Source organism: Micromys minutus (assembly GCF_963924665.1).
Source record: "Micromys minutus genome assembly, chromosome: 1".
Lineage (NCBI taxonomy): Eukaryota > Metazoa > Chordata > Mammalia > Rodentia > Muridae > Micromys > Micromys minutus.
Genome location: NC_137969.1, coordinates 255193014 through 255206737, shown reverse-complemented (window position 1 = coordinate 255206737; position 13724 = coordinate 255193014). Strand labels below are relative to the sequence as shown.

Genomic DNA, 13724 nt, shown 5'->3' with positions numbered 1-13724 from the left:
AAACTTATATAAGCAGGCCCGATATTGATGACTTTTAAATACAAGATAACCTCTGACTTGAACACAAAATGCACATAATCACACAAGGCAGCAGTGATTCTATAGGCAAACCAAAAAGAGAAATGGAAGAAGCAAAGAACTCTTGAGAATCTATCAGGACAGAAACTCATGAGAATCTATCAGGACAGAAACATAGTACTTGTGTGAGTACTATGTGAGATTCTGTGTTACAGTAACATTGAAATCATGCAAATATCATGACTCTCTTTGATATGTAGATTGGAAATAAATTATTCAGAAACAGTATTTACAGATCCTAATTCTCAAGAATATCAGTTCTAACATAGAGCATGTACAATGTTTTAATGGGTTTTGTGATGATTTGAGTACAATTTGCCCAAGGAACGTGATATGATTAGAGGGTGTGGCCTTGTTGGAGTACCCGTGGCTTGTTGTAGGAAGTGCATCACTGTAAAAGTGAGCTCTGAGGTCCTGAATTCAAGCTTGGGAAGTGCAGAATAGAGCTCCTTCCTGGCAGTCATTAGAAAAAGTGTCTCTTCATTACTGCCATAGATCAAGATGTAGAATCTTGACTCCCCTGCACTATGTATACCTGCATCCTGCCTGATATCCCATCATATTATTGGACTGAACCTCTGAAATTTTAAGCCAGTTTCAAATAAATTAATTATTTATTAAAATTGAACTTTTTATGGTGTCTTTTCACAACAATGAATAACAACTAAGACAAGGTTCTGACTCTCTGTACTACAGGACCATCCCTACTTCTTATTGATGAAGTAAGTTTTTGAAGAAATAATACAGACAAGATTGTCTAGCCACCTCTACACCCACCTTCTACAGACCTGCTGACCCAGAATCAGAGAGAGTAGATTCTGTCTGTACTCATTTCCCCTAGGTGTCCAGACATCTGCGGAATGCCTAGATGACTAGAGCTGTCAACTCTTTGCCCCAATTGATCATAAATACTATCCCAGATCCCTACAGTGGCTCACCAAACTGCTGGAAACATGAACTACACCCAAGTTCTTTTGGTTGTCCTAATAATACCCACAAGAGGCCTCGAACACAAAGATCATATAGATATTAGTCAACTTCCTAATAATTGATTAAACGGGAATATAAAGGAACAACCAGATGACCACATGCCAGCATAAGAACACAAGAAAATAACTACACAGCACACCAATCCTCTTAGAGCCAGCCTTTGATATACACACACAACCAACTAACTAGAAAATGACCTTAAAACCTGTCTTCTAAAGAAGACAAGGACATTTAAAATAGAAATACACAAATCCCTTGAAAAATACAGGGAGGGGTAGGGGAGCTGTTCCTAAAGCAGTCATTTTTGTTTTGTCTTAACTCAGATTGGTCAGTATAGCTTGACCTGTCTACTAAAACTTTGTTTTTACATTTTTAAAACCTTATTTATAATTTTCAAAACTTTGAGGGGTTTTGTCCTTGTTTTGTTTCTCACAATGGGGTGATTAGGGCGTGAGTTAATTATGACATTTGGTCAGATTCAATATTTTTTGAGGTCACCTGATTAACTGGTTTATCTGAAACCTGGGTGGCTCCCACAATTTGTTTTCTGTTTGTCTCTGTCTCACTGTTGGACTTGGATGGATGGAATTTTTGGACAATGTGACAGAAAGAATCAATTCCCTTGAGTCTGATAGTGGGCCATTGGAATGAGACTGAGGGTTGTGCCCGCAACCTTTCCGTGACCATTAAAATGGAAAAATGAACCACACTGTACTTGTCTGAGTGGTCCAACCTTGAGGTCAGGTGACCCCCACCTGGGACATTTGATCTTTCAGTTATTAATGCTAGCAAAAGGAAAGTATTTGGTGTTGGCCCTGCTGGTCACCTTGACCAGGTCCCATACATTATTTTCCGGGAAGACTTGGCAAGTAAACCCCCTCTCTGAATTAAACCTTTCCTCCTCATCAAGCCTACACAGGTCATGGTCAGGCTAGATCAGGAGAGCTCCCACCCTGAGAAAAAAAAACCACAGAAGGAGGTTTTTTAGGACCGTGACACGACAAGCATTCTCTTAGACATCCCACCTCCGTATCACACTTGGCTCCACCAATACCAGCTGAAGGGTCCAAAGCAATGCCAGACCCAATGACTTCGGGACTCTACCCTTTCCTCCCTCAATTAGGAGGGGACCCCAGTCAAGCTATGAGGAACTGGGGTAGGAGAGCCACCTCACCTGATACAACCGTGACTCTCCCCCTGCCAGCATATGAGCCCACAGATGCTGAAGGGAATCAGATCATGCAGTATTGGCCGTTTTCCACTTCTAATTTGTATTTGGAAGGCACAGCACCCACCATTTACAGAAAATCCCAGGGCACTCACTAACGAGATGGAATCAATCCCCTTCACCATCAGCCTACCTGGGATGATTGCAGCAGCTCCTCCAGGTCCTTTCCACCACAGAGAAGAAGGACCATATACTCTTGGAAGCCAGAAAACAATGTTCCTGGGGACAACGGTGCCCCCACCCAGAATCAAGCTGACCTAAATGGAGTTCCCCTCAGGAGACCTGATTGGGACTTCAATTCGGCAGAAGGTAAGGAGCTCCGGAAAGTCTACTGCCAGACACTGTATTAGTTTGTAGCAACCAAAAACTGTGTATAACAGTAGTTCTAGGACTTGGTCTAAGCCTTGCACTTCCAAGTGTATTGTATAGGTACAATGTTACATGAATTTTAATCATGTTTTAAATTTAATGAAGTTTTAAATTAAGAAGAAATTATACCACTGAAAACCTTAAATATGTATCAAGTGAATTCTGTACTACTGTAAATATCGTAACTTGAACTTTTTATCAATTAGAAAGATTTCTACAAGTGAAGAGATGACTTTTGCTGGTTTACCCAAAGAAAATTATGGCTGTGTAAATCAAACTGGTTACTTCCTCCCTGTTAAAATATGACTATTTCTAAATTTTTCATAAAAGCAACCTTACAGTAACAACATTCAGCCTCCAAAATCCAAGGTATCAGACAAAAATCCTTCATACCATTTTAAGCTGAATATTTGGGCATTAGGAATTTAGAAGAAAGTGGGGGGGGGGCAAGAAGAGTAAGAAAGCAGTCCAGGTCTCAAGAAGAAAAGCCACACTGATGATAGCTGTAGTCTCTGATGTCTGGAATCAGGCCATTTAACATTCTAATGACAAGTTTTACCACAGCTGCATATTCTGTAATATGCAAAAATTTATTCATTTTATAAAATATTATTATAGTTCAAAATTTGTTATGTAATAAGATAGAACATATATTATATATAATAATTATTTTTATTAATATATAATAAAAATCCATTATTAAAAACTCAATATAAGACATTTTGGAATCCAGATATATATTGTTAATCTCTTTAAATTTAGTTTTCAGGTTGTCTGCCTCTAATAAATATAATCCACATAACACTGGAAGGCACTCAGAGCCAAATCACACTTTTTAAATCACAGAGAAAACATTTCTCCCAAATAGCATATCTCTTATTTGGCAACTAGAATATCTTTTGCCTTATATATTTTCCAACAAAATAATATAACTACAAAACTCAACACTAACCAATATTTGTTTACAATAGGTGGGACTCAGTAAAGTATTGATTGCTGACAGGTCTATTTGGCTGATGCTGGATTCCAGAAGGCAAATGTCTTCTTCCCTAGAGCTATCTCAAATTAAGAGAAGGAAGCCTTGGGTTCATTTATAGCATCTTAAATTGTTGTTCATTTATTTAATGTTGACTTTACAGATATTTGCATGATTGCATTTCTTAAGTGCAGAGTAGAGAGAATTACGCATGAATCATTGTATTACCTTCAGACAGCTGGGGTCCCTTTCCTCTGTCAGATCCCTTATAAAGCATGTGTACCAGTGGTCCACAGATTTCCTACTAAGTGACCCTTTAACAAAGTACCTTGCATTATATTCCACAACCAGAAAAAGATTTTCTTGGTACTTCGTAACTAATTCTGCTACTGATATGAGTTATACTGTAAATATCTGAGGTGCAGGGTATACAATATGTGACTCGATAAACTGGTTGTGAGCCAAAGGTTGAGAACCATTGCCCTATACCTTTATAAGTGTTTAATCTCTCTAATATACATGAGAATTAGTGATGGCCAAGAACTACAAAGGGGAGGAAGCCAGGTGGAAATGTGGCAGGATGGCTTCTCTTCTGCCTGGCTCTGAAAAATATTTGGACACATTACAGAGAAGATTGTTCTTGGCAACACTCAGTCTTGTCATCAGGCCCTGTTATCTCATATCCTAGGAAAACATTTTCTTTTTTCCTGGATATTTTCTTTTATTTACACTTTAAAGTTGTTTCATTTCCCAGTATCCCTTCTGGAAATACCCTATACCATCCCAGAATATTTTCTTTCAATTTTTTGAACATATTTCAATTATATTTTAAATGTTATCCATTCCCCGTTTCCCCTCCATAACTTCCCTATATTATTCCCCTCCCGCTCCTTCTATGAGCATACTCCCTCAACAACCTACCTCCACTTTTCTGCCTACCTGTCCTAAAATTTCCCTACAATGGGGCATCTAGCCTAGGCAGGACCAAGTGCTTCCCTAGCATTGATGCCCAAAAAGGTCATGCTCTGCTACATATGCAGAGTCATAGTTCAGTCAATTTGTACCTCTTTGGGTAGTGGTTTAGTTTCAGGGAGCTCTGGTTGCTTGGTATTGTTGTTCTTATAGGGTTCTGAATCATTTCAGCTCCTTCATTTCTTCCTCTAACTCCTTCATCAGAAATCACAACATGAGGCAACCCAGGAGAAGAAAAACCTAGGAAAGAATTTAAGAGATGCAGATACAAACATCACCAAAAGAATACAAGAAATAGAAGAGAGAATTTCAGGCACAGGAGATATTGATTAAAAGGTCTAAGGAAATACAAACTTAAAATGCTCCTAACATAAAATATCCAGGAAATTCAGGACACAATGAAATGGCAAACCCTAACAAAAATAGGAATGAGGGTGAAGATTCTCAGCTCAAACAGTCAGAAATCATCTTCAACAAAATCAGAATAAAATTTCCCTAACCTAAAGAAAGATATGACCATAAATGTACAAGAATTATACAGAACACCTAAGAGATTGAAGCACGAAAGAAACACTTCCTTTCACATAATAATTAAAACAATAAATGCAGAGATGAAAGAATATAATAAGCGGCAAGAGAAAAGAGAAAGGAACATATAAAGACAGACTTATCAGAATTACACAAGAATTCTCATCAGAGACTGCAAAAGCCAGAAGATCCTGGACAGATGTCATACAGACCTTAATAAAGAACAAATGCAAGCCCAAGATAGTATACCCAGAAAAACTCTGAATTATTATAAATTGATAAACCAAATATTTCACAACAAAACTAAATGTGAAAAATATATAACTCCCAATTTACCATACAGAGGATTCTAGAAGAAAAACATGAACACAAGAATGGTATCTACACCACAGAAAATGGAAGATATTAATCAACTCACAACAAACCCCAAAGAAAAAGTCACACACAAATAATACACTTTCCTACAACAAACATAACAGAAACTAATATTACTACACTTCAATATCTCTCAACAATCATGAGCTAAACTCCCCAATATGAAGACAAAGGTTAACACAGTGGATATGCAAACAAGATCCAGAATTTTGCTGCATACAAGGAACATACATTAGTATCAAAAACACACACTATCTCAGAGTAAAAGGTTGGATAAAATTCCAAGCAAATGGTCCCATGAAACAAACTGAAGTTGTCATTCAATATCCAGTAAAATATACTTTCAACCAAAAGTTCTCAAAAGACATGAAATGAACATTGCATACACATTGAAGGAAAATCTACCAAGATGATGTCACCATAATGAACATTTATGCTCCAAATGCAATGGCAGCTACATTCATACAAAAAACTTTACTAAAGCCCAAGAAATATATTGAACCTCAAAAAATGCTAACGGGAAACTTCAATACTCCAGTCTGACCAATAGACAGGTCATTGAAATAGAAATGAAAAAGAGATAGTTTGAAACTAATAGATACAAAGATGGATTTAACAAGTATACACAGAATATTTCATGCTAAAACAAAAGGATATACCTTCTTGTCAGCACCTCATAGAACCATTTCCAAAACTAATCATATATTTGATCACTATGGACTAAGTCTGGTCTTCAATAACAACAAAACTACAGAAAATCCATGTAAACATGGAAGCTGAAGAATGCTTTAATCAATAGTAACTTGGTCATAAAGAAAAAGAAAGACCATAAAAACTTATATAAATCAATGAAAATGAGGATACAATGTATCCAAACTTATAGACGATAATGAAAACACTGCTAAGAGAAAATTCAAAATATCATCAGATCCTACTACAAATGAATATACTCTAGAAACCTGGAAGATTAAGATAAAAGGTATGATTTGCTAGTCAGATACCAGGCACTATGGTTAAATGAGGATTATATGAACTAGCTAAACAGGCCAATAACCCTGAAGGGAATAGAAGCAGTCACTAAAATTCTCTCAACCAAAAGTAGGTCAGGGAAAAATGATTTTACTGCAGAATTCTATCAGACTTTCAGGAACCTAATACGAACACTTTTCAAATTTTTCCACAAAATATAAACAGAAGGAGCACTAACTCATTAATCTTATGAAGCCACACTTACACTTATACCTAAATTACATAAAAGCCCAGCAAAAAAAGAGAACTTCAGACCAATTTCCCTTATGAATATTGAAGTGAATATACTCAATAAAATTCTTGCAAGCAAAATCCAAAAACACATCCAGTCATTCACCATGATCAAGTAGACTTTATCAAAGGATGTAGGGGTGTTTCAATATATTAGAATCCATAAACGTAATAAAAAATCAACAAAAATAATCACATAATACCTCATGCTGAAAAGCCTTTGATAATATACAACTCCTCTTCATCTTAAAAGTCTTCGAGATAACAGCAATTCAAAGCACATACATAAGCATAATAAAAGCAGTATACAGAAAGTGATGAGACAATACCATATGAAATAGAAACTTGAAGTCATCCCGTTGAAATCAGGAACAAGACATAGTACTAAAAGCTCTACCTACAGCATCCAGACAACTAAAGGAGATCAAGAAGATACAAACTTGAAGGAAGAAGCCAAGGTCTCACTAATTGTGAATGATGAGATAGTATATGTAAGCTGTCCCAAAATTCTACCAGAGAACTCCTACAGCTAATAAACAACTGCATCAAAATGGTTGGATATAAAATTATCTCAAACAAATCAGTAGCCTTCATTTATACAAATGATAAATGGACAGAGAAAGAAAACAGCAAAAGAACACCCTAAAAATAGTCACTGTCTGGAGCCATAATAGGGAAAGCTAATAACTAGCAGTCAATCTTCATGAAATGGTCAGGGAGACAGAAAGAGACAGAGAAAGAAAGAAAGAAAGAAAGAAAGAAAGAAAGAAAGAAAGAAAGAAAGAAAGAAAGAAAGAAAGAAGGAAGGAAGGAAGGAAGGAAGGAAGGAAGGAAGGAAGGAAAGGAAGGAAGGAAGGAAGGAAAGAAAGAAAGAAAGAAGGAAAGGAAGGAAGGAAGGAAGGAAACAAAGAAAGAAAGAAAGAAAGAAAGAAAGAAAATAAGAGGGTGGGAGGGATTGAGGGAGAAAGAGAGGGAGGGAGGGAGGGGGAGAGAGAGAGAGAGAGAGAGAGAGAGAGAGAGAGAGAGAGAGAGAGAGAACGAAAAGAAAGAAAGAAGAAAGGAAAGAAAGAAAGGAAAGAAAGAAAGAAAGGAAAGAAAGATAGATAGAAAGAAAGAAAGAAAGAAAGAAAGAAAAGAAAAGAAAAGAAAGAAAAAAAAGAAAAGAAAGAAAGAAAGAACTATCCATAAACAAAGAGTCTCAGAGAGATCAGGGATACAAAGAACACATCAAAACATAATAAAAGCAGTGTACAACAAGCCAATAACTAACAGTATTTAAATATAAACGTAATTACAATACAACCAGGAACAAGACAAGGTTCTGCACTCTCTATCTATTCAATATAATACTTGAGATTCTAGCTGGAGCAATAAGACAACTAAAGGATATCAAGTGACTACAAAGTAGAGTGAAAGAATTCAAAGTATCAAAATTTCTGGGTAATATGATGGTGTATGTAAGTGACCCCAAAATTCAACCAAAGAACACCTACAGCTGATAAACAACTTCAGTAAAGTGACTGAAAACAAAACAAAACAAAACAAAAATACCTCAAAGGAGTAAGTGTCCTTCCTTTATACATATAATAAACGAGCTGAGAAAGAAATTAGGATTGGGTTATGTCACTCAGGATGATATTTTCTACTTCCATTCATTTGCCTAGGGTGACCCAATCCCAAAGAACACACATGGTATACACTCACTGATAAATGGATATTAGTCCAAAAGCTCAGATTACCCAAGATACAATCTACAACCAAATGAAGCTCAAAAATATTGGCAGACCAAAGAGTATATTGCCAGTCCTATTAAAAATGGAAAAACACGTTGATCAATGGAATAGAAGATCCAGAAATGAGCGCTCACCTATATGGTCACCTGATTTTTGACAAAGGAGATGTAAACATTCAATGGAAAAAGGACAGCCTATTCAACAAAGGGTGCTGGTCCAACTGGCACTCAGCATGCCAAAGAATGAAAATAGACCCTTTCTTATCTCCTTGTATAAAGCTCAAGTGCAAGTGGATCAAAGATCTCCATATTAAACCAGGTACACTGAAACTATTAGATGAGAAAGTAGGGAAAACCTTAGAACTCACAGGCACAGGAGAAAATTTCCTAAACAGAACACCAATAGCTCAAGCTCTAATGTCAAATATTGACAATCGGGACTTAATGAGATTGCAAAGTTTCTGTAAGGCTAAAGACACTATAATGAAAACAAAACGGCAGCCAACAGAGTGGGAAAAGGTATTTACCAACTCCACATCGGATAGAGGCCTAATATCAAAGGTATACAAAGAACTCAAAATGCAAGATACCAGAGACTCAAACAACCCTATTAAAAGATGTGGTACAGATTTAAACAAAAATTTCTCAATTGAGGAATATGGAATGGCTGAGAAACATCTAAGAAAGTGTTCAACATCCTGAGACATCAGGGAAATGCAAATAGAAACAACACTGAGATTCCACCTCATATCAGTCAGATTGGCCAAGATACAAAACTCAGATGACAATAGATGCTGGAGAGGATGTGGAGAAAGAGGAACACTTTTCCATTGCTGGTAGGGTTGTACACTGATACAACCACTCTGGAAATCAGTCTGACGGTTCCTCAGAAAAAATGGACATAGTACTACCTGAAGACCCAGCTATTCCACTTCTGTGCATTTACCCCAGAGACACTCAAATATACAACAAAGATACATGCACCACAATGTTCATTGCAGCTTAATTTATAATAGCCAGAAGCTGGAAAGAACCCAGATGTTCTTCAGTAGATGAATGGATACAAAAATTGTGGTACATTTACACACTGGAGTAATACTCAGCTATCAGAAACAATGACCTAACAAAATCTCAAGTAAATGAATGCATCTAGAGCATATCATCCTGAGTGAGATAACCCAGTCACAAAAGAACAGACATAATATGCAGTCATTGATAATGGAATACTAACCCCAGAAAGTCCTGAACACCCCAGAAACAACCCACAGACTGGGTGAAGATCAAGAAAAAAAGAAAAAATAATAATATATTTTAATTAAAATAGAACTGTATCACATCCCCCTTTTTTCCTGCAGCCCCTCCCAATTTCTCTCCTATCTCCAAAAATTAATAACCTCTTTTACTATATTATTGTTACATATATACATATGTGTATGTATAGGTACCCACAAATACTTAATTACAACCTTATAAGAAGTATGCTTGTATATTTTTATGCAAAAATGCTTTAAAAATGGAAACAAAACATTCCCACAAGAAAATACAGAGACAAAGTGTGGAGCAGAGATTGGAGGAAAGGCCACCCAGAAAGTGCTGCAAATAGGGATTCACCCCATATAGTGTCACTGAACCCAGACAATATTGTGGATGCCAAGAGGTGCATGCTGGGAGGCCCGAGGCTTCCTAGCTATTCCCCTTCTGTCCGGTGCCTCAGATGCAAGACCATTCATTAAATAGTTTGTGTTCAAGAGCTCAATGTCTGTTCCCCAAGATGACGAATGCTGATATGGACGCAGTTGATGTTGAAAATCAGAAAGAACTGGAAGAAAAGCCTCGACTTATTAATCAGGTGTTGGAGCCCCAACACACACTTGAAGATCTTTCTGCAAGAGCAGATGCAGTTAAGGAAGAAAATCTGAAGCTAAAATCAGAATATCAAGTTCTTGGACAATATATAGAAAACCTCATGTCTACTTCTAGTGTTTTTCAAACAACTGATACAAAAACCAAAAGGAAGTAAAGGGTTCACCTTCCTCTCTTCTATGGATTGCTGCTTTTGTTCTTCCCCTTAAAGCTTGGATATGATCCAAAAGTAAGGGTATCTTTGATTCCCTGAGTATTTATTTTAGAATTAAGGATATTTATGAAACTTGAAGGTGGATGTTTTGCCAATTTTCATATATATATATATATATATATACATATAAATATATATGAAAATGATATGTATAATAACTTTATCATAAGCCTAACTAGTAAAATATACAAGAAAATAACCATGTTGTTGTGAAAAAATGACCAAAACGATGTATTGAATGCACAGCTTCTGTACTTGTACACTGTCTTGTGCCTCTCCTCCAGCTGCCTCTTCCTTCCCATCTCCCTCCCCAGGAACTTATCTCCTGCAGAGTAACCTGAGTGTGGATGTTGACAATTAACTAAATAAGATCCTTCCTATCTAAGGCTTGCCATTTGTGATATTTGGTAATAAGATAGAACTGCTGGTTTCTCCTTAATCAACTGAAAATAGACTGAAGCTCTAAAGAATGAAGAGTTTTCTCTGAAATGTAAACTGTCACATTGAAAAGCTAAAAACTCCCTATTGCATAAAATAGTACATTTGGTATTAAAAGATAGGGATGCTGGTATGTGATAAATAAAAATAAATAAATAAGAGAAAAAGAAAAAAACTTGATGAAATATAGAAATAGGAAGGAAAACTGGATAAAAAGAAATAACCAAATACAGTGTTTTTCCTCTATATATGTGTTACCATTGGCCCACAGCTGCACTTTTGGGATATAAATAAAAGTGGACTGAGTCTGATGTAAGTGGATTAAGAGACCAGTGATAAGTTTGGTCTCAAGGTTTATTTGTACCTAGGTGATGAACTTTTGCAAAATTAATTGAGAGTATATTAGTATCATAATCATGAATATAAAAGGTTTGTGTATGTGATAATTATTAACGTTAGTGTTTTATCTCAGATATGTTCCCAGAATTTGTGTAAACTCAACTTAGTTGCAGAGTGTTAGCCATTCTTTTAACAAATATTAAAAATGTTTATTAAAAATATTAAAAAACATTAAAACAATTTAATAGCAAATCAAAAGCATCTCAACAAATGGTGCTGGTCTAACTGGATGTCTGCTTGTAGAAGAATGCATGTAGATCTTTATCTTTCATCCTACACAAAATTAAATTCCAAGGGAATTAAAATATTTCAGCTAAAATAGGATACACTAAATCTAATAAGACAGAACTGGAGTGATACAGAAAGCAACTTCCTGAGTATAACACCAATGACTCAGGCTCTAACATCAACAATTCATAAATGGGATGTCATGAAATGGAAAATCTTTTGAAAGACAAAGGAAATTATCAATAGAATTAAATGGCAGCCAAGCAATTGGGAAAGGTTGTTCCCCAACCAAACATCAGACAGAGAACTAATATTCAAAAATTGTCACGGTGATATCTTTTATTGAGTATTGTCATCTCTAGACACTTGTGTCATATATTGTAACATATTCCTTAGCATTTTTCTATAGAGATTTATCGTCTGCAAACCGTTCAGCCACTCAGTAGGCACTATTTTTTCTCTATATTGAAGAATTGTATACTCTACATGTATATGTTTACTATGATCACATCTCTAGTTCCCTTAATCTCCCCCACCCTGCCATATATTTCTCAATTCAACCTGTCCGAACTTCATGGAATTCTTATCCCAGAATGAGTACCCATGTGTGCATGCATGTGGAGGGGAACACTGTAGCATAGAAAATCTACCAGTGACCATATTTGCAGACATCCTTCCAAGCTGAAAGAGGACTCCTCTTCATTCTCTATAACCCCCGCTGGCAGAAAGCTTAGCCTGGTTCACCCTCTCAGACTTCCCAGTACCCATGCATGCCAGGTTTCCTGTTTGTCAGCAGATTTCAACTCTCATTGCCCTAACTGTCCAACTTCACTTCTCAGTCCCAGCCAACCCATTCCTCTATTTTCCCAAGTTGGTTGCCATCCCCTCTCCCTTCCTCACCAGCATTTTCACCCAGTAACCCCTCTTCATCTGCCTCCACTAAGTATTTAATTTCCTTATCCTTAGTGAGATTCATGCACATTATGGCTAGTGTACACTTATAAGTGAGTTTTACCATATGTGTTTTCTGGATCTAGATTAACTTCTGTGGTCCTCCAACAAAATATATATACATCTAACAAATTCTCACTGAAAGACAAGGCCTGGATAATGTAAAATGTCCATTCTAGGTTATGGTTGGCTTGGTCTTGGGTGTGGCTTAGAGACAACAGCCATCATGTTTGTGTCATGTGATAGGCATGTCGTGTCCATAAGACTTTATTTCACAGTTCTATACCATGATTCACATATTGCACTCTATCTCCCTTCTCTTGCTAAATGCTCTGAAAGCCTTGGGGGAATTTAAATGGAACTGGGAAATGTTAAGTTAAACATTATAACCAAGCTCAAAAGGACAAACACAGTCTCTTTCATGTTCAGAACACTGATTGTGGTTCAGCATTTCTGAATTTTATTTTCTGGCTTATGGGACTCAAATCCTAGAAAAAGGACACATGTTAGTGTAATAAAAGGAAGCCCAAGGATCTGGGAACACTGGTGATATGAAAGCAAAAGTGAAGTGTGGTGAGAGAAAAGTGGTGGAGGGGAACCAGGGAGCTTGTTAAATATGAAAAAATCATTCTAAAACTTCTTTAAATACCCTGGTTATACTAATGGATATGGTAACTGAGAAAAATGAGAGAACTTCAGAATGACAAAAACTGAGTTGGCCTCAAAAATAAATATGTCTCCATAGGAAACTCTGAGTAGTAGAATAAAAGGGAACCAGAATAACAAAAGTAAAAGTCTTTATATGACCTGAGGACATCAATATTTAATAACTTGATCAACCTCAATAAATCTAAAAAAGTGGATGAGTTATGATACCATAACCTTGCTGGTGTAACTCTATCCAAGAGCCACATAGTGAAATGACATAGGAGAACAGACAGTGCAAAACACTAAGGCTATATCTAAAAACACACTTATGTTTGGTGATATTCAATTACACATTTATACTAGGGAATTATGACAATGTGGAAACAAATCATGTTCTATACACATTCCCAAAAGGAAAACATTTGAAGTATGGTAAAATTTAACCAAAAGGAAAGTGTGGATATAAAATCACACT

General features: G+C 36.4%; 1 protein-coding gene across 1 annotated transcript; it reads left to right on the top strand.

The window, feature by feature from the left end:
- Positions 1-10279: 10279 nt before the first annotated feature.
- LOC308440006 (short coiled-coil protein-like) lies at positions 10280-10528 on the top strand (the record flags this gene model as incomplete). The annotated part of the gene is made up of 1 exon (XM_080941928.1): positions 10280-10528. One exon carries the CDS (start codon positions 10280-10282, stop codon positions 10526-10528), a length of 249 nt encoding a protein of 82 aa, XP_080798054.1.
- Between the last annotated feature and the right edge of the window lie 3196 nt (positions 10529-13724).